The sequence below is a fragment of the Aulonocara sp. 'chitande type north' Nkhata Bay genome, linkage group LG22 (assembly GCF_057382095.1).
Source record: "Aulonocara sp. 'chitande type north' Nkhata Bay isolate Kocher_YH1m ecotype deep benthic linkage group LG22, A_spYH_male_GT1.1, whole genome shotgun sequence".
In the NCBI taxonomy this organism is placed as follows: Eukaryota; Metazoa; Chordata; class Actinopteri; order Cichliformes; family Cichlidae; genus Aulonocara; species Aulonocara sp. 'chitande type north' Nkhata Bay.
Genome location: NC_141364.1, coordinates 36,825,109 through 36,845,558, shown reverse-complemented (window position 1 = coordinate 36,845,558; position 20,450 = coordinate 36,825,109). Strand labels below are relative to the sequence as shown.

Here is a 20,450-nt window from a genome sequence, read left to right as displayed (position 1 = left end):
TCTTCCTCTATAGACCAGAACACGTAATACCAATAAAAATCTTATACACTAACTCAGCAAATGCAGAGTAAATTGTAGGTTATAGCATGTTAGCAGTGACACTCAAAAAAGTAATGTATTACACATTACTTGTCTAAAAGTAATGCATTTTGTTACTTAACTTCCTTGTAACTTTGTGTTACTCCTTACCATGGCTTGAACTGCATTGTGATATGATTATCAGTTGAAAATATAAATGTTAGTCTCCAGTCTTACACATAATGATGGCTATGGGTAGAAGATGAACCAGCTAAAAGTGCAAATTCAAGAACCTTGAATCTCTGTAAGCTGATATTTGTAGCCAAGGAGCAAGGCTTCTTTTATGGCTTTCCAAAGTTTGAAAAATGTTATAAAATTGTTGTTGTTTTTGTTTTGTTTTGTTTTTTTTGGGGGGGGGGGGTTTAAAGGTGAGCTTTTACCAAGCACAGAGCCTATAAAATATGATGCTCTCAATTAGTGCTATTAGTATGTACATATTTTTTTCTGTCTAGCTGTTCGCCAGGAGCAGAAGAGTCTTCCTTGGCCGTTTGCTCCTCCCCACTCCCCCCAGCGCTCGGTGGCCTCCCAGTGGTCCAAATCCCTCAGCGTGGGATGCTCCCCCAGCAGGGCACCCCCTCGAGTCACTCCAACTTCTTCCCCTGGTTGCAACAGGAACCAGAGCCCACAGTCACCTCTCAGCGACCGCTGCAGAGCAAGACGCACCAGGTAAGAAGTAACGCACTTCTTTCTGTAAAATTCACCTGCAACTGCATTATGGAAATCTATATTTTACACATCTTAACATCATGTCAAGGTCAGTTACTGCAAATGAAATTTGCCCACAGTTTCAGCCTCAGTAACAAAGAAAAGCTGGATCTGTGAGAAGAAACACTTAGCAGACAATCTGCAAATGTTGTTCCACCTGTGTAGAGGGTGCCCGGTTTAGACGAAGCAGGATTACACCGTTGTCATTCCCACAGTCAGTTGTTTACATGGACCGCCTTTATGTCATCCTAACACTAGCATCTTTTTCTGTCACACGAACCCTGTGCACGCCATCCTTGACTAAATTCATAGACTTCCTCTAAAGTCTTCCTATTTTCCTCCTGCCTAGCGGCTCTATTTTCAACATCCTTTGTCCAGTATGTCCACTGTCCGTCCTCTGAACATGCCCAAATCGTCTCAACCCCTCTAACCTTTTCTCCAATCCGCTCTGATATACTAATATTTAATCCTGTTCATTCTGGTCTCTGCCAATGAAAATCTTAACATCTTCACCTCTGCCACCTCCAGCTTGGCCAGCTGTTTTTAGGTTAGTCGCGGCTGAGACCATTTCTGATGAGGTTTACATAGATGGTGCAATTAAAAGGCCAAATTCCTCTTTCAGGTTCCAACTTTCAGATGCTGTTCATCTGCTGTAGGTAGTTTTTTAGGCTAGTTTAATAAATGGCCTCAAAAATGCTAATAAATGCTGTTTTATCTGTGAATCTGTTGTTCTGTTGTTTTATTCACATTTGTCTGTTTTTGTCGGTTCTGTGTAGATACAACACTGTTATAGGTGCTTTATACATAAATGGGTCATATATATAATATGAATATAATAAATAAGTGTAAGTGGTATGTTAATAGCACTAATAGTTGTGTAAAGTTATATAAATTGTATGTGTACTCTTGAATGCATGGTTAAAGTGGCCACTAAGACCAGCAGCAAAACTAGTCAGATACTGTTGTTCTGAGTAGAACAAGGTCCAGATCTCTCACTGTAGTGATTAGTGGCTCCAGTTTTCCTGTAATTTGTAATTATTTTGCTGACCGACTCCTTTCATTCTCTCCTTCTTTCTCTTCTCTTTCCCCTTTTTTCGTCACCCATTGTGCTCCATTTATTTTGTCCCTCTGATTGATTCTGGCTCGTCTTTCTGTCATCAATAGTTCCCTTAATAGATCTCAGCTAGGCTTTCATTGACCAGCCTGTTCCTTCCCTTCAAAGGAATGGCTGATGTGTCTTAGCTCAATAAATAGCCTGTTTTTGTCTTATGAATGGGGAGTCTGTTGTTGCTAGAATAGTTATTCAACTCAAATGAGGAGAGAACAAACTCCTTTTGGCCTTCTTGTTATCAGCACGACAGACTGGAACTTGATGGCCGTGTCTTATCTGCTTGACTTTTTTAGAACTCATTAAACAACCTGCCACAAAACTGCTCTTGTGAAATTGCATTTTGTCACACACAGAAATGATACTTAAACAGGATATTGTAAATTAAGGCTGCGAGTCTTATTTCCATTCTTCTTTTTTGTGTGTTTTATTTCAACAGTATACCATGCATTTTTTCAGTTTGTTATATTTTGAGTTGTGTAATTATGTCATTTCTTTTTTCTTTTTTCTTTCTTCCATCCAAACATGTGCCTGTCTTCTCTCCTTTCTCTGCCTTGCTCTCCATCTTATTTGATTTTCTTCTCATCATCCTTGCTGGCTTTTGCTACTTCTCCAGTAGCCAACAGGGTCTAGTTGCGAGATGCAACTTGTACAGTCGACACATGGACACCAGAGCTGTTGGACTGCTGCACAGATGCTCTCCAGGTGAGGTTTTGTAGAGGTGTTGATGGCAGTTAAAAACCACATCATGCTTGGATGTAAATTCATGTAAATTACATTAATTTAATCTACATTCTATACAATGTTTATATGAAAACAGTATAAACGCAATAACAACAATAACACTTTCACGCATCCCAAATGTTTTGATGTTGTTAAACGAATGCATAATCTAGCTTAGTGTTAAATCTGTACCTGGCCCAGTGTTTTTGTTGCAGGTATTACATTTTACATTTAAAATTTTGTCAACATTTTTTTTTATCCAATTTTTTATTATTTTATTTATTTTTTTATTTCAATAAATAGAAAATGTAAATATTTAGCAAATCACTGGTTTCTGTTCTTATTTAGCCAACCTCTCTGGAAATGTGGTTGTGTGACAGGATAATCGTAACTCATCAGCCACTGACTGATAGCCACAAACTCTAATCCAATGCACTCTGATCACGATGTCCAGTATGATACGCTGGGCTGAACTTTTTTTAGCATTGCAAAATATTGATTGAAGACTATGGCAGATAAAAGACTGCTTCAAAGTTTGGACGTACACCTTGATTACTAAATGACTTTTATTTATTCCTTTCTATTGTTTGGGCAAAATGAAACTGAAATGTATTTCATATATAGTAGATTCATCAGAGAAGTCAGTTTCCTTTGATCACAGGTTTGTACACTGTTGTTACTATGTTCATGTAGTCAACACTTAGAATGTATCCACTTGAGAGGTAATCCTTGTAAGAAAGTTACTGGGTTCTTTAAGTAAAGCAAATTGGCTCTTACGAGAACCACCCCACACTGCAGAGGAGCATGTTCGTCACAGTTACTGTGTCCATGAATATCACTTGGGTTTAAATTGATCTTAAGCTCTGATTAAAACACTGACCCAGTTGTGGTTGTCAGACATAACACACAACTGGGTTTTGAAGTGTTAGACAGTGTTTGCTCTCAGAGCACTGAGCATTGGGCCACTGTTGTTAAGTCAGCGCAGTCATGTTGTTGCTAAAGCAAAAATGCAGATTATAAGAAATATTCTTTTTATGGAAAACTGTGTTTCATCAATTTCTCATTTTTATTTTTTATTATTCATCTGTTCCCTTTCCTCACATGTTAGCACCATGTGCCACCTCAGGTCTGAGAGCAGTAGGGGATCAGTCATACACATTGGGATACAGTATTCACTCACAACAAAACAGGTATTCACACATTGATCCACCAATTGTTTTAGAGGTTAGCAGGCATTAAAAAAGAAAATGAGGAGGTTTAGTGTGCAGATGTGGGGTTGAAACACCTCAAAATGTTGTCACAATTACAAAAATGCCTCAATTGGAATTACATCCCAGCAGACGGATGACTATGATGGACCGTTTCTCTAAAATGCTCAGAACATGTTTTATGCACCAGATATGCAACCACATCTCCAGACTTTCCTATTAGCTTATTGATGTAATATTAAATTCATGGTGACACATGGATTAAATGCTACATCTGATTATTGTTGGCAACACAATAATCAGTATGATGAGGGAAAAAGATCTGAAGACTTTCTGAGCCTCTTCAATTCCTTAATGGACTATAAGAATCTACGCGCAGGCGACCAGAGCTTTTAGCAGCTTTGAGCAAAGTTGTACAGATATTTCACATTGTGGGTGCAGTGTTAAAGTTGTCTTCCTCAAATAACACAATAACAAGAGTAGCTGATGAGACAGTGTGACATATAATCATCATGTGGGTAGCAGAGTGACAGCAGCCCTCACACACAACCATAGATATGAAGAAATCGGATAAGAGCAATGTTCAGTTTCATATCTGCCCTTACTTTGACCTTTTTACCAACTCCCCGTTCACACAGGAACTGGCCTGTCTTGCTTCCACCTCTCTCTACATCCAAGAAGGACTGCATAAGCAGCACTACCTCTTTAGACAGGAGAGAAACACACCTGGGCGCAGATCCTGAATCCCGTCGTTCTGAAGAGGAGATGAAGGTTCTGGACAGTTCACAGCTTCCAGCAGGCAACCAGAGACCTCTGTTGTGGGAGAGTGACAGAGTTGAAGACAGGTCATGGGCTGTGGGGGTGCACTGCTACACTGCCCAGTGGGTGAAGCAGAAGCAGGAATACAGGAGCACCCGGCCCTGGTGAATGTGTGACGATTACAGACTTTAAACATTATCAAAATGTTGATGCCTAAAAGGCTTTCAGACATGTTTGAGCCGACTTTTGAGTGTTTGAGAGCCCACGATGCAACAATTTCTTTGTGAAGTTTAAGTGCCAAAGTTCAGTTCAGAAAAAATACACTTCCAGTCTTTCTGGTTTTAGAAAGGCTATTATAATGGCTGCCTTAGTTGGTTTCCCAAACGAGTTCTTCAGCTGTCAACTAGCTCATCTTTTCTAGTCAACTGCAACTGGATAAGATGAACTAAATGTGGAGCAGTTTTCCGTTGAAGTCAGACTGGCTGCATCCTTGCTAATTGAATAATTGGCCCATTAAGTCAGTGGTGTTACTGGCAAGACAGGTCCAGCTAACTCAGGTAGGTTTTTCATCTTAGTAGCCTTCGCACTGAGCGTTGTTAGGTTCACTTATTTTGTTGTATAAATTCAGGGAAACATTGCATAAGACAAAGGTTACTAACGTGATCTTGGTTGATGGGATAATAGCATGATACACTTTCAGTTTATCACATTTGGGTTGTTGCATTTTTTAGCAAATATTTAAAAAGAGTGATACAGTAGCCTACTCTTAATTTTCCATTTCTGTTTTGCACATGTGTAACAGCTACATGCAGCCACAGACTGTAACATAACGACATGATGTACAGACAGGTTACTTGCTTCAATGTACCCTGGCATTGATTTTCCAAGTCTCTGGAAAGATGGATCTGTATCAGTCTTCCAAAAGATTTGATGGTTATGGAGTTGAGTGTGTAACACATCAATCCAAATTCTCCCCTGTTTGACCGGGTTCAGATGTGGTGACAGGGTAGATAGTACATCAGACCATGTGTACTTATGAGATTCCCTCAGGGTAATGTGTGTCAGGCAGTATTTAAAATGATAACTCATAACCCATGTTGGTGTTTTTCAGATCTTGCAAGTAAGAAAATAAATCCTTAAACATGCAAACACAGTCTGTAGACTGCTCTGGGTGCTAATGGTACAGGTCATCCACAAGTGCAAAGCACAGAAATAGACAATTAGTCATTTTTAATATTTGTTCAAAAATCAAACAATTAAAAAAGAACAGAAACGGTGTATTTGTGGAGAAATCAAGCAAAACATTTTGATTTATTTTGGACTTAAAGAAGTCTCCCATGGACAGAGCTTCCTGCAACTTTCCACTAACCGGAGTTTCATTAAATAATGGAAATGTTTGTGAGACAAAACATATATTTTTAGGTTTTTCAGACAGAACTGAAAACAAATTGGGTAGAAAGTTTACACATTTTTGCTGTAATGTAAACTTTAGTTAGAATGGTCCATAAAGCCAAAATACACCACGATATATCCTTATTTTGTCATTTTTACACTTCCATGAACTTTAGTATTCCAACAGTCAGAATGGGCTTAAACCCTAATGCCAAAACCTGTTACCTGGGTTTAACTGAACTTATAACTTCTCTGTTTGATTGTTTTTTGTTGTTTTGTTTTAGTTGAGTCAGTCTGCTTTGGAGGTCCTACTTAAAAGAAGCAGAATCTGGGATTTATATGTCACTTAGTCTTTTCTGAATAAATTAAGCCAAATGAGAAAAAGCTAGAATTCATATTATACATTGTGTTTGAACAATGCTTCCAAACCCGGGGTGGAGGCGCAGTATGATCATTCATACAGTATCAGCAGATGGAAGACACAGAATTACTGGAATGTACACAGTGGAAACTGCCAGAGGAAGACAAGGCGGGAATGTTAACAGGACTGTTTTCTTTTTAAACACAATTCCCCACTGGTCCCATGAATTCCTGGATTTGTTTGAGGTACTTTTTTAGATGAACCATCCTCAAAATCCAGAGGGAGAGGGCCATTTTTTACCTTGTTACTTAAGGAAGATCATTAAAGCTAAGAGGCCCCTGGCATTGATTCACATTAGTGCTGCTATTTCACTGGCACTGACGACCTCATGTCACAGAATTCACAGAAACATCCTTTCTATGCTGTACAATATTAAAAAAAAACTTATTAATTGGCACCTGTAAACACTAAAAGTAAACTGAATGTAGTTATTCTGCTCGATGGATCAGCGTCTCTCTGGTCAGCAATTTGTTTAACAGCGGCGTCCACTGCAGCTGCAAGGAATAAACCCAGGTAACTACAATCGGATATATGACTTTTGGGACACAATAATCCCAAGAGATTTCACCTGCATCTCATAGTCATTACGATCACCATAATTACCCTCCATTGGATACCTTGGATCACCCAGAAGAAGCTGGACTGGGTGTTTTCACACCAACAGTGTTTATTCTGTTTAAATCGAACCCTGCTTCATGTCCTCCTTTGTGCAGTTCGTTTATGCAGATGTGAGCACGGTGATCGCAAAACAACTGAACTCCAGAGCGTTTCATTTACAGGTGTAAGTTTGAGCTAAAAGCCTTCTGCTGGCTGCACATGCTTTGCAGAGTACACCACCAGGAGTACAGCCTAGCTGTAAAATTAATGTATATTATCCATGTTGTCCACTTGGTCAAAACCCACAACCTAATGTTACTTTTGTTGCTCCTCTCCCAGACACATCTGACCAATAAGCGGACTAAACATTCTCACATAGTTTATGGTGACACAATGCAGCTCGTTCTCACCAACTAATTCAGGGCAGAATAAACGAACTAACACATGAAAAGGGCCTTAAATTAAATCAACAAAATTTGAAAAACATGGCAACCCGATCAAGTCAACGTAAAGGATTAGAAAATGATTTTAACCCAGAAGGCGTCACGGCTAGAAGATGATCTTGGTATAAAAATGCAGTCAGCAAACAGTTTTTGCAGACTGTGTGCAGCATCACAGCACCTATATCCCATGATACTGATGAGTAGTGTTGGTTATAAAGACTGTTCTGATAAACAAAAATCAGATTCCCTTTGGAGCGGGTGTAACGCTGAGTTGTTTGCAGAGCTTAAATAGTTTTTCAGACTTTTTTGTATATCTCGTGTATTCGCTACGAGGACTCAAAAATGTGATTTAAAAAACACAATATTTCGACCCTCTTGCACTGCACACTAAGGCACAGGCTTATGAACTACTGGCTTTGTTTGTGTCTTATAGACAATGTGTGGGGACACTTTGCTTGAATGGCTGCAGCCACTGCAGTAACATAAAACTGACTGGAACTGTTAAATACCAATTACTTCATAACTGGGTTGATGCTGTTCTCCTCACCTCTTTAATGTGCTTGGTGTGCAGAGGATAGTAGAAAATATATTTGTTCTGTCCAGCTAAATACAAGTTAAAGAAATGTTCCAGCACACCAGAACAAACTGTGAGAGGAAGGTGGAGGAAACCTAAAACATGCAAACTCAATACAGAAACCTCAACTGGGATTCAAACTAAGAACCTCTTTGCTACAAGGCAGGAATAGGAGGAATACAAAGAACATTAAAGACTAAAGCAACTCAAATTTCCTAAAGGCATGAAGCTATTTAAGTCACCAGTCAGTTTATTCAGGTTTCTCACTGTTGCTTTCTGAATATCTCACACTCTGACCTTTCAAGCAAAGAGCTCATTGTTGCTGAACTTGTTTTTCCCCTTTCATGCAGCAGAGGAAACTCTGAGAGTGAGATCTGCTCTCAGCGAAATGTTTGCCTTATGTGTGGAGGTTTTCTGTTAGAGCCAAATGTAGCTGCTTCTTAAAAACTAGTAACAAGTGGTAAAGTTACAATCTTGGACTCAAAAATTGTGTTGGTACAGTATATTAGTATATACACTTACTGGCCACTTTGTATAGCTTGCTGGTATCAGGATGATTGTTCTGAAGGATGAAGCCTTCAGAACTGTCTTACTTCTCCATGGTACAGGGGGCTGAATAATAATAAGATCGTTAACTGTCTTGATAAGTTTATCAAGATTCTTTCCATTTGGAATAATATGAAACTAAAGTAAAATGCTGTTTTCAGATTTTAGAGAGGTCTCCTCTTAAATTTTGTGATTTTTTTTAACAAGTTAAAATGTCTCACTTGTTGGCGATGCCATCGGTGTAAAAAGACAACCTCACTGTAGCGGTTCAAGTTTAGCACTTCATTATTTTGTATGACGGACAGAAGCTCGCTGGCCGTTTCCAACTGTTTTCAGTCTTAATCCTAAAGTAAGCCAAACCAAATCCCAGCATTGTAACATCACAAACATCTCAGTGAAATCACAATTCCCCAAGTTTTAATTGCAGTAACCAATATTTCTATTTACAGTGTCCAACTATTATTAACATTTGAGCTACGACATCAGGGAGTGTGTGTGTCGGGGGGGGGGTTAAACTTTGTACACAGCAGCTCGATCTTTTGACAGCATAGTTAGCTTTTATAATTTACAGTTTGAAGGAAGTTGAGCCGTTCCAGAAACCACCAAGCCACCATTCCTTCTCCTGAGTCCAAGTGTGGGGAATCTATTCAGCCTCGTGGAGTAAGGCGAGGTAGACGTCAGACTGGAGGAAGCGTGGGTAACAGTCTGTGTCCAGAAGTGAGTAGATGCGTTTCTGTGCGTGGGACAGAGAGCTACGAGAGGGAGCCTGCAGCAGCTGGATCGTCAGGTCTCTGGTCGTACTGTCCAGATTTACCTGCAATAGGACACAGTGATGGTGCAATAGCCACATAAAGTCAATTCAAATACTATATGGAAAGACAAGCCAAAAAATAAATAGATAAAAATCGGCATCAAAATCGAGTTTGACTTAAGACTATTTGTTTTCTCCTCAGCCTCGATTACCAGGTAGCACAATAATGAGTGCTGTATCATCAACATTGTTCCAGTAGAGACGGTTTGGAATAACTTGAGGTTACTGAAGGAAAACCAGCCAACAAATGCTCAAAGTCTCCAGGTGAAGAGTTCATGAAGATGGTGGAAAGAATGAGGAGCATGCAAAGCTGATAATGAACAAAGTTCCCTTAAACAGATAATTATTAGCATGCGTCTGTGACAAAGAAATATATAGAACTTATGCAAGCTTTACAGATAACCTCACATCCTCAGAATTCCTTCTGCAGCTTTACATCTGCCAAGATCAGTGAGTGTCACAGTACAACAGTGCATGATTTCGGTGTGTGAATACTCCCAGAACAGAGGAGCACTTTCCGAATTATGTTGACATGGCACTGTGATCGTGTTTGTTTTATTCATTTTTCCACCTCAGAATTGAGCTTCAGTACAGACTTGATGCGTTTGGGTTTTCCAAATCTGCTGCTAGCACATGTTAACTTACAAGATTTCATTCATAGTTATGAACACAAAAGGAAGCTGCTTTGTAGCTTATGCTCCTTTTACTTTGTTAACACTGTTTCTTTGTTCTTCAGTGTAGAAATGTCCAAATTTTTGACGATATGGTGGGCTACAACTTCTTGGGCTTTGCAGATAACCTTTATCTTGTAGTGGTTCGGTGTTAAGTCATGTCATTTAGGTCTTCCTACTTTTTCAGTGAGTATTCTTGGAGCTCGCCAACATAAAGCACAGTTTGATTCCTGGACGGTCGTCTTTCCGTTAATAAACTTTAATAAGTGCAGTTCTCTTCTTCCTGGCATAAAAACCTTCAACTAGACAGAAAAGATCGCTTTGTTAACGTTCCAGTGCTAATGCTAAATTAATGGCATCCCCTGAATCACATCAAAAGTCATACTGTTCACACTCATACTGACATTTTACTTTTGGACTTTACCTACTGTGCACCTTGCTATAGCTGCAGTATAAGACAGTGGAGCTGGACTCCTGGGAAACAAGGGACCTACTGGAGAAGCAAATGAATATTTTTTTTTCTCCACAGTATTTGGTACTTTAAGTTCAGCTACTGTCACACATATAATCTCATGCTGTGGGGAAATGTCTCTATTAGTGGAAGAAAGAAAAAAAACAAAAACAACAGCTCCACATGAAAGCAGCTATTGATGGAACGCTATAACGTCAAATCTGAACCACCCACACAAGCTTCTTGATAACACAGAGAGACTCTGAGCAGTAAAAAAGTTGGCAATGCAGAAAGAGGAAAAAATAAACAGGACTTGAATTACAATTCCTGTTCCAAGAAGACAGGCTGCCCAGTGCAACCAGTAAGACTGAGTATGAACATGTGTACCTCCCGGGGGGCTCCTGGCTGGATATAGGTTGCGCAGATGTCTTTGGCTCTCCTTTGCAGGCTGAAGTTGGTGGACGAATGTTTGTACCGCTCACAGGCTTGATAGAACTGCAGGTTCTCCTCGCTGAACTCAGAGCGCAGGAATGCTCCAAATACTGAAACACCAGCTGCCAGGAAGAGGACGACAAGTGAGCCTTAGCACAACATCAATTTATGTATCTTATAGCACAGAACACAGAAACACTTTATCATGCCTGAAAGGAAGACTAGAGAAAGCAACCTAGCTCTACTCTTTTTCCATGTGAACGTCCTACTGAAGGTTAGAAATGTCATGAACATACCACATGATCTATTTGATTTCTGGCATGGTCAAATGTGATGTCTTGTTATTCCTCCCTACCATCGAGAGGATCGTACCACTTATACAAACTCATTAACTGCTAGATGGGGTTTATAATGGCTTCTAAACAGCTGTTCACTTTCCCCCCCCCCTTTTGTCATTTAAAGACAACAGATAAACACTAGTTAAATGCGGGATCTGGGTCTGCTGCTAAGAGCCACTGGATTTCTTTCACTCGCAGCTCCAGCTAGAACAACGGCTTTATACTTATTAACATTTTTCCATTACAACCTAAAAATGGTAATAATACCTTTACATTTATAATAAATGGTGAACATGACCACTGACTGAGTCCCTTGTGGTCATTTGCTATGACGTGCACTAAGACTAGAGTTCTGTTATTGTCAGGAGTCAACTTTTTATTTTATTCTTTTCAACATTTAATTGTTAATTATGGTAAAATATTAATTATAAACAATGACTGTGGTGAGTCAATTTGAAGTAATAGTGTTCAACTTTGAACAAGCTGGGGGACACGGAGGAGACGTTTTAAAAGCAAGATGATAATCTGACATTTAGACATTTTTGTGACGCAACCTGACATCATCTCTTTTCTTTTAATCACAGCAGGACTCAGACTGCATGGATCAGTTATGTTAGCTTTGCAGATTTTATTTTTAATTTAAGAAATTCTGCATTGCAGTGTTTTGTTTGTTTGTGTGTTTGTGTGTGTGTGTGTGGGGGGGGGGGGGGGGGGGGGGGGGGGGCTTTGTCAACAAAGCTTGATTTTTCTGATAGCATGCTCACTTTTGATCTGCCTGAATAGGCTTTGCATAGAACTTATCCAGTTACCACAAAAGTTCTCCTTTAGAAGTAGTATGCTGATCACATTACTGGCACAACCTTCCTCTGTATAATGTACACAAAGACATCGCCCAAGGCTGAAACCCTGAATAATTTAGTCACGTCTATAGTTTTGTCAGACTGGGTAGTGCACATGATGACGAGGAAACTGACGTGACAAGAGAAAACAATGAATGGAAACATTCTGTGGCATTCAGAATATGCTGCAAATGCATCGGTGTTATCAAAGGGCTTCATCGGGACATGCCCTGCTTTTCTTGAATGGGTGAAAACGATAGACGACACCAGCACAAAGCATACTACCAAGAAACAGGATTCAGGAGCTTGTACGCGCTTCCCCTTCACGCACCGTTAAACCCAGAACCCTTGTTAATATCAAGGAAGTCAAACATTCTCAAGCCTTTATACAGCTGTGATTTATAACCGTCTTGGTGTTTACTATCTATTCTATTCATAGAAGCAGCAGGGGTAGGGTAAGTGCTGCACTTTTAGCAGCACAGAGGGGTCACTGACGTCAGACCAGATGTCGACATCGATTCAGCTTAAAAACTTGAGAAACATGTGATTTTTTTTGTTGCGCAAACATGTCTTCAAGGCAGAAGTTGTGAGACACTGAAATGTCACAGGATAGGATTCAGGTCAGAATCTCACAAACAGTAAGGACATTAAAGTAAATGACCTTTTACACTCAAGTGCAAAAGCTAAAGTATCTTTCTCAGTGTCAGGTTATCCTGCTGCAATTTGAAGTATATAAAGAAAATACTTTCTTATTGTATTTCTTTGAATCTGAACACAATTCTTTTATTTTTCCAGAGTTTACATTATTAGTACCTGTTAAACAAGAATGCAATAAATGGCAACTCCCACAGCTGCACTGTCATCCTGAAAATGATTACTGCAAGGGTTCAATTGTGAATGACGGAAAACAAATCACCTTTGTGATCCAGGGAAGCAGTGCATTATTTAATTTAAGCAAAGTGTAATCTCTGATATGTAAATGAAGTAACAGGAGTATTGCTGGTGTCCTCAAACCAAGCAGCCCCCATAAAAGAAAAAAGAATGGATATAACAATCAAAACTTATTTCTCCAAAATACAGGCACTCAAAGTAGGTTTGGAGGAATAATAAAGCGGCTTTATTTTAATTCACTCGTACGCGTCTTTCTATGCTGTTAACCATGAAATGAAAATGACACAGTGGTTTCATGAGGTGTTGTAGATGATTAAATTAAAGGGTCATTTTAGCACCTTGTTAGGTGGTTGCTAGGCAACATGACAACATTATAATTATGTTTAATTCAGCCTTTGTGGATATAAATGAAAAGTTATTGTCATGACATTAGGATGCTTTTGCGAGGCGTCGCAGGTCATAAAAGCCAATTGCTAGATGGTTGCTAAGTAACATGGTGACATATCTGACACAGATAAAAATCTCCAGCAGACTAAAATGTACCTGTGTGTAAAGTTTGGTTGCTCATTTGCCAACGAGCAGGTGGCCTTTTATTACTTTTCCCAATCCTACCTGGAATCTCTGATCCATTTTGCTTTAACCGTATTATTTGCTGTGTGTTCTTCCCTTCCCAAATCCTCTGTATTCTCCCAAATCCAATCATTACCTTATATAGAGTCTAAAAACATAGCAAAGAAAAAAACTAAATTAACACCATAATGTTAAGTTACACAGCTCTTAATGAAAGAAATGCAAGTTGAAAATCTGTTTTCGTCATGTCGTGTGCGTAATTCAAGGTCACAGGAAATTAAAATAGCCAGGCCTTTAAGGGCTGGATTCAAAGTCACACCAAAAATTAAATATTCTTCAAGTGTTCCCTTAACTTTAACTATAACTTTGGGGGGGGGGGTGTCTAGGGCAGCGGTCCCCAACCCCCGGGCTGTGAGTTGTTTGGTACCGGGCAGCGAGAGTTGAGGCTCGGGTGAGAAATTTATGGTTTTCAGGTTTTTTTATCCTTAACTCAGTTTCCTGGGTCTTTTCCCGTGTTGTAGTTGTGTTTCTTGTTTCTTATTTTGAAAGAAATGTTTACGCGTTACCATAGCAACCAGAGAGCATTAAGGGGCAGGGATGTTACTCTCAATGTTGTTGGCGCATTTCAGGACGACGCTGCTAATAAAGTTGCACAATTACACAGTGACTTCGCGTTTATTATTATTATATTTAGAAAACACCACAGTTTGTGTCTTGGTCGTATCAATTTATTTTGTTGTATTTTTCCACTACGGTCCATGAAAACATTGTCTGACATTAAACTGGTCCGTGGGCGTCCACTCTAACTTGTAGTGGAACTAAAAATGTCACGTCCGTCCTCAAGTAAGACGTGCAGCACAAGTTATGGAGAAAGCAAACATGCACGACGACTGTCAGTGTCCTATCAGGGCGATGTGGTCATCTGACTTGAATGTCTCCCCAGTGCAGGAGTGATGTGTAAGTCTGACAGCAGGGCCAAAAGAAAGATCTGCAGGTCACCAAGAATTTGGGGATTCAACCTCTGGAGTATAAATGAAACTCTGGTGACCATTCAGATGGCGAGATTTCCCCCAACACTTCTTTTCCCACTGGGAATTCTTTTTCATTGGCTACTCCAGCATTTCCTCTTTCCCGCACTGCCAAAATTATTTTCATTAATTTCTGACATCAGATATCCTTCTAACGACTTTCCTCAGTGTCCTTCAGTCCCGCTTCAGTCCGTCTGTCACACCTGATCAACAACTTGTCCCTAATGATTTTTCCATGTATTAACTTTAAGAGTTCATCTTCTCTCTGCTGGCTCTACTCCAACAGTGTATAGACTCCAGAGGATTTTACCCAACTCCAGTCTTCATTTTAAATGCATAACATCCTGGTTTGCTTTCAGAACTCTGAAACAAGGAACTTCTGAGTACAAGGAAAACCACTGAGGCAGCATCTTGGCTGACCCTAAGTTAAGGAAATAAAATAGGCAGCGTAATTGGATAAAACCAACTGAACTCTGAAATAAAAAATACTTAATGAGCTGTGTTTCATCTGAAAAACTATATAAATGGTAAATGGACGAGATCGGGCGTGCTCAGGGCTTGTTAGATTGTCCACCCACTTTTACTTCTTCTTTAAAAAAAATTAAATAATAATAAAAAAAATAACATTTAATTCCCTGTAAGTAAGAATTTGTGCTGTTCTTTTTTTTTTTTTTTAAATATAGCTGGTTTTCTATTCTACTTGGGCACCCAAAGCATTTTATACAGCATGGCTCATTAACCTATTCACACACACACAATTTATTTTCTGCACCTAAGTGCTTTATATCCAACTTTCACACACTCTAGCATCTATTATATATTGTACATATATTTATTAGCTTCAGATGTAGCCATTATTGTATTTTGCACAACTCTGTTGCTTGTGAAGCTCGCACACAAGAATTTCACTCACATGTGCTGTACCAATGTACCTGCACATGTGATGTGACAATAAAAGTGATTTGATTTGATTTATAGTGGGTGGAGGAGACTGATGAACACAGAGTGGGATGCATGCACTATGGTGTGGATGTCAAGGATACTTTGGCATGCAGATCAAATCACCAACCCTCTGATTAGTAGAAGACACGCACTTCCTTCTGTGCTTCAGCCATCCCCCTAAAGACATTTCTTTCTATTCCTCTAAATTAAAGGGAATACAAGTTCAGCAATTTACAGTCAGAATGTTTTCTGCTTAAAATGTCAAGTATCAGACCCAAAACTCAGAAAAAAGCAGGACTTACTTGGACTTCCCAGCAGGACATTTAAGGACTCGGCCCATTTTTCCAGCTCATCTCGATTATAATTCCTCTTCCTACTGTGACCCACTTGACTCCACTGATGCATGAATACAAGGCGAGACCTTCTCTCTTTACCACTATGATACAGGACAAGATGGTAACAGAGAGAGTCAAGGTGTGTCAGAGGAGATGGTAGCAAAGATAACGCTGTCATTGAAATAAACATCAAACCTTCACATTCTTATAACATTAAGATAAGTACCGACTCACTTTCAGAATCAGAGAGACCCTGAAAGTGACTCTAAGATAAAAAAATAAATAAATTTGAAGAAAAAAAAAAAGGGGTGGGGGGGTTATTTCTATATTTACCAGAACTAACAAAATAAACCATCTTCTCACCTGTCTTTTTGTTCTGTGTTGGCCAGGTTGGAGTTTGACGAATGAGGACTCTGAAACAGGAACCACACAGTAAACTGAAGTTAACCTTTTTCATCATTTGTTGAAAGTTGTTCCAGACCTCAGCAGCTTTAAACAGCTCGACTGAACAACAGTGACTGTTTAGAGGCCGTAAACAGAAAAAGACTGAAGCTAAAACAGAAGACGCGCATATCTGATGCACACAAAACAGTTTTGTCTTATTTTCAATTCTTTAGTCATTTCACACTAAAGCAGCCTGTGTGGTTTGGATTAAAATATCTCAAAATAATATATTGTTCCACTACTCAATATCCTGCTTCCAGTCAACACTAATTATTACAGGAGACCTTTCTTTTTTCCAAAAAGTCTACTTAAGGCAGACCCAATTAAAGGTATCATTTCAGTTTTATTTATGCAGCACCAAATCACCAAACAGTCGCCTCAAGGTGCTTAATATATTGTTTATTTGCAGTAACTCATAGAAAAACCCAGCAATCAAATGACACCCTTTGAGCACAGCCGTGTACTTCTACTATAATCTCCACTTGTCTGTTAACATATAGCATCTAGTGTCAGGAAAGTTCCAGCACTGCAGTAGCAAATTATGCATTTTAATTAAAAGAAAATTAGTGATGCCTGACAAATTGAGTGTTTCTGTATTTGTTTCATTGAGTTTACAGTTCAGTTATTCAAATTCAGTTTTATCTACCTTCATGTACAAACAGAAAACCCCATGAGTGAAAAACTGGACCCATGTGGGTTGTTTTTAAATGCAAATTCATAAAGAATGAAGAGCAGCATTGAGCACGAGGGAGTAAGTAAACTAAATAGACAATAGATATCCAGAAGATGTTCCATTTGAACAGTTGAGCCATGATCATAATGATGCCAAACAGAATGGAGAGACTACGTGCATGTGACCACAGCCATCTACTGCACCAGCTTACACAGATCCTACAGCAGATTGGGAATTTGGGACACTCATTAGAGACAGTCTCGATTATTTTCCAAGACTTTTATTTCCTCGTACTTTTCTATCATACTGAATTTATGGGAAAAAGGGAATTTCAGACAACAGCTGTACTATTCAGCTGCTATTGCTATGTTTCTGCTGACCATGTAAACAACTTGCTGTTTGCTAACATTTCAGTGTGTACATTGTGATATTTCTGAACACCACAGCTGCTTATTTGAAATGTATAACTCTCTAAAGTGACAGTTTGACTTAAGCCATCCTGTCACTTATAAGCCTCTCCAAGTGAAAAACAGGCTCAAAGTTACTAAAGTGTTTAAACCTTGTAAGGCATTGTGCACGTCCCCTCGTGGCACCAGGACACGTGAAAAGGATCATTTGTGTTCTGTAGGCTGGAAAACGCTGCAATTAGCCAGTTAGACTGGGATATGAGGAGTTTAGAGGATGGGTAAATGTACAGTTTGGGGGTTTTGAAGGTGGCCGTGCTTTTCTTCCTCTAAAAATCTACAACAACATTTAGAGGGTGTAATCTGTTAAAGTACCAGCTGCACGAAAACACAGCATAGAAACAAAATAGAAATGTAATTTACTGCACCTGTGCGAAAAGACTCTTTAGGTGCAGCTTAGCAGCTGTCAGTCTGTCTCTCTGTTGGTGTCTGTGCTCCATCTTAAAGGAGCTGGAAGAGGACGAAGGCGACGATGGAGGCAGATCGGCTTTCTCCATGCTCTCAGTGCTGCCCTGCACAGCTGGGGCCAGCTGACTGTCACTATAAGCCCTGCTGCCTTGACTGATGAGACAGCCTCTGAGCTGGCTCTTTTCCAGTTTACTCAGCTCGCACAGGTTCTCTGCACTCACGCTGTGCTCCCGAGTCAGCTCATTCTTCGTCATCTCACCCGGACTCTCCGTGGGCTCCTGGATGATGGGAGTCAGGCGACCTGATTTCCCAGCCAGCTCATCATCCTGCAAGTGAAGTGTGCAGGTGCCAGACTCGTGGTCTTGTCCAGAATTCTTCAGTGCCACTTTTTTCCATGTCGGAAAATCAAGATCAAGGAGGGAACCCTCAGAGCTGAATCTACGCATCGCAGCTGTATTAGAAGTGATGAAGAATGGAAAAGGAGGTACTGCAAAAAAGAAAGTAAAGCAGTAAAAGCTAGAAATAAGTAAAAAGGGGCACAAAGGGATCAGACCAGAAATGAAGCACAGAAATATGCGGGGGAAGAGTAGGGTTGGGGAAAGGTGATAAAATTGGACAATTAGAAAAAAAAAGGCTCACACAGGCAACTCTCCTTATTTCTACTATGAATGGCTGTCTGACACCAGGACACTGGGAGAGGAACCTTCTGGCTCTACTGGTTAAATGTAGGGTCCTCTGGGCACTGGCCATGTTTCAGGCCACTGCATAATTAGCCAATTAGATTGGGAATCTGAGGAGTTTGGAAGACAAGCAAATGTGCCTCAAAACAGTCCTAAACTGTTTCTCTGGGAAACATAGTGGAGGTCCATTTAGCAGAGACAGACTTCCCTCATCAAAATGTATAAATGCTCTTCATAAAATATTCACATCCAGTGAATATTAATTCAAAAGGTTTAGGGATTTAGAGGCATAAATAATGCCTATAGGCTGGAGAACAAGAAAACCCAAAGAGTAACTTCATTTTTATTTCCTTCTCACAAATCTGGAACTATTATAAAAGCTGCAATGTAGTCTCAGGAGTCTCGCTTCAATTTAAAGGAAGTCTCTTTTTCTTATCCTAATACTTTTAGTGTTTAACTACTCTTTGGTCTATTCTGCACAACCGCAAATAAAGCAAGTCAAGTGTTTCTGACCATTAAAAGTATAACCAGGCGGTATAGAAGTCATATAAAAACAGTCTTATACACATGTACGGCAGACAAACTCACATTTGTCAATAATTAATTTCCACATTTCTGACTTGGCAACATTTCCTAGAACTGAGGTTTGGTCTTTTCCCAGTTCAAATTGTCCATGAATATTAACTTAACGAACTTTATCGCTGGTTTTTATCTTCCACTGCAATGCTGCTATTGTACTGTTTCATACTGAGACGTAATGCCATGCAGCTTCCCAGACCTTTGCTCAGCACAGCTCTGGGAAAAACGACAGCTGATTGATATTTGAAATCGTTAAGGAGTGCCGGGGCTCTGTCAGTGTACTTACCTCTTCCTCGAGAATCTTAAGCTCTCTCCATGGCCAAAAGCAAAAATCCTCCAGATCTCAAGGGGAAAATGTCCATGAACTGACGAGTCCGGCTTTAAGCTTTGCAGATTTCAGGTGTCCGGGAGAACGCGAAATCAACTTCCGACGTTCCTGCTGCGACAGCCCTCCCAGATCTGTTCTTGACTCAGATCCTTCTGCAACACAGTCAAGTGCTCACCGACAGAAAAGTCTTGGGGAGAGCACAACAAGTTCCATAAAGTTTTCTTACACGACACAGTGCGTGCTCCTCCTCACGGCTGCGGCTGCCACACCTTCAGTCCTGCCTCAACTTGTCCGTCACACTTTATCAGAGGAGGGAGCTGCCGAGGTGCAGCTGAGACAAGTCAGCCAAATGTCATCTCAAACAACTTTGCTAAGGAAGAGCGTTTGAAAAGGTTAAGACGCTGAAAATGATCCGTAGAAGCCTCCGGGATTCTGTATTTTACGCCACGCGGCGTAAACCTCTGTTTCAAATAAACAAACCGCATTTTAAAAAAACAAACAAACAAAAAAACGGGCGATTCAAACGCATCTGTGTCAAGTAACAACGAAAGGATCTGGCTCAGTGAAAGGACCAAGTAAGAAGAAACCCTGTTGTTAATAAATTATATGATTTCTTTCGCACTTTAATTAAGCTCCAGTCACGCAGTCAGAAGAAGAAAGGCGGACCATACGTCCATCATTGGATTTGCATTGCTATAAAATGATTTGGCCCGAATGACGCAAATATCTAAACAATCACGATGACCTGCTCAAGCTCAAACCGAGCATCTGACTCTGGCATGGCTGTTGGTACAGTGTTACAGAGACTGCTGATGTGTTAGGACTTTCTAAACAATGGTTTACAGGGAATGGTCTGAAACATAAACTATCCAGTGCGCAGCAGGTCTCTGGGGGAATAGCCGGTGATACTGGAGGCTGAGGTCAGAGGAGAATAGCCGCTTCCAGCTGCGAGAATGTTTTATTCCTCCAAGACAGACAAAATCCACGAATCAATCTGTGAGGCGCTACATAG

At 40.0% G+C, this 20,450-nt stretch overlaps 2 protein-coding genes across 8 annotated transcripts in view; one reads left to right on the top strand and one right to left on the bottom strand.

Annotated features, from left to right (window-relative positions):
- Nucleotides 1-6,553, top strand: part of atat1 (alpha tubulin acetyltransferase 1) — a 22,214-nt gene extending 15,661 nt beyond the window's left edge. The window contains exons 8-11 of one of the 6 annotated variants that reach the window (XM_086279802.1): nucleotides 531-744; nucleotides 2,508-2,596; nucleotides 3,723-3,804; nucleotides 4,461-6,553. In XM_086279802.1, the coding sequence (XP_086135928.1) occupies nucleotides 531-744; nucleotides 2,508-2,596; nucleotides 3,723-3,804; nucleotides 4,461-4,749 (674 nt within the window). In that variant the 3' untranslated portion in view covers nucleotides 4,750-6,553. The other 5 variants (XM_086279800.1, XM_086279799.1, XM_086279803.1 and 2 more) reach the window with 5 other exon arrangements.
- On the bottom strand, nucleotides 5,630-20,450 carry LOC147304625 (uncharacterized). Of its 2 annotated transcripts, none has more exons than XM_086279811.1 (6): nucleotides 19,397-20,450; nucleotides 17,812-18,338; nucleotides 16,226-16,275; nucleotides 15,830-15,963; nucleotides 10,875-11,041; nucleotides 5,630-9,368 (listed from the first exon to the last, which is right to left on the bottom strand). In XM_086279811.1, the coding sequence occupies exons 2-6, from the start codon at nucleotides 18,295-18,297 to the stop codon at nucleotides 9,198-9,200; spliced, it is 1,008 nt and encodes a 335-aa protein (XP_086135937.1). In that variant the 5' UTR covers nucleotides 18,298-18,338; nucleotides 19,397-20,450; the 3' UTR covers nucleotides 5,630-9,197. The 2 variants fall into 2 exon arrangements, with proteins under 2 accessions (XP_086135937.1, XP_086135936.1); XM_086279810.1 differs by having other exon boundaries at nucleotides 5,631-9,368; nucleotides 17,812-18,367; nucleotides 19,397-20,448.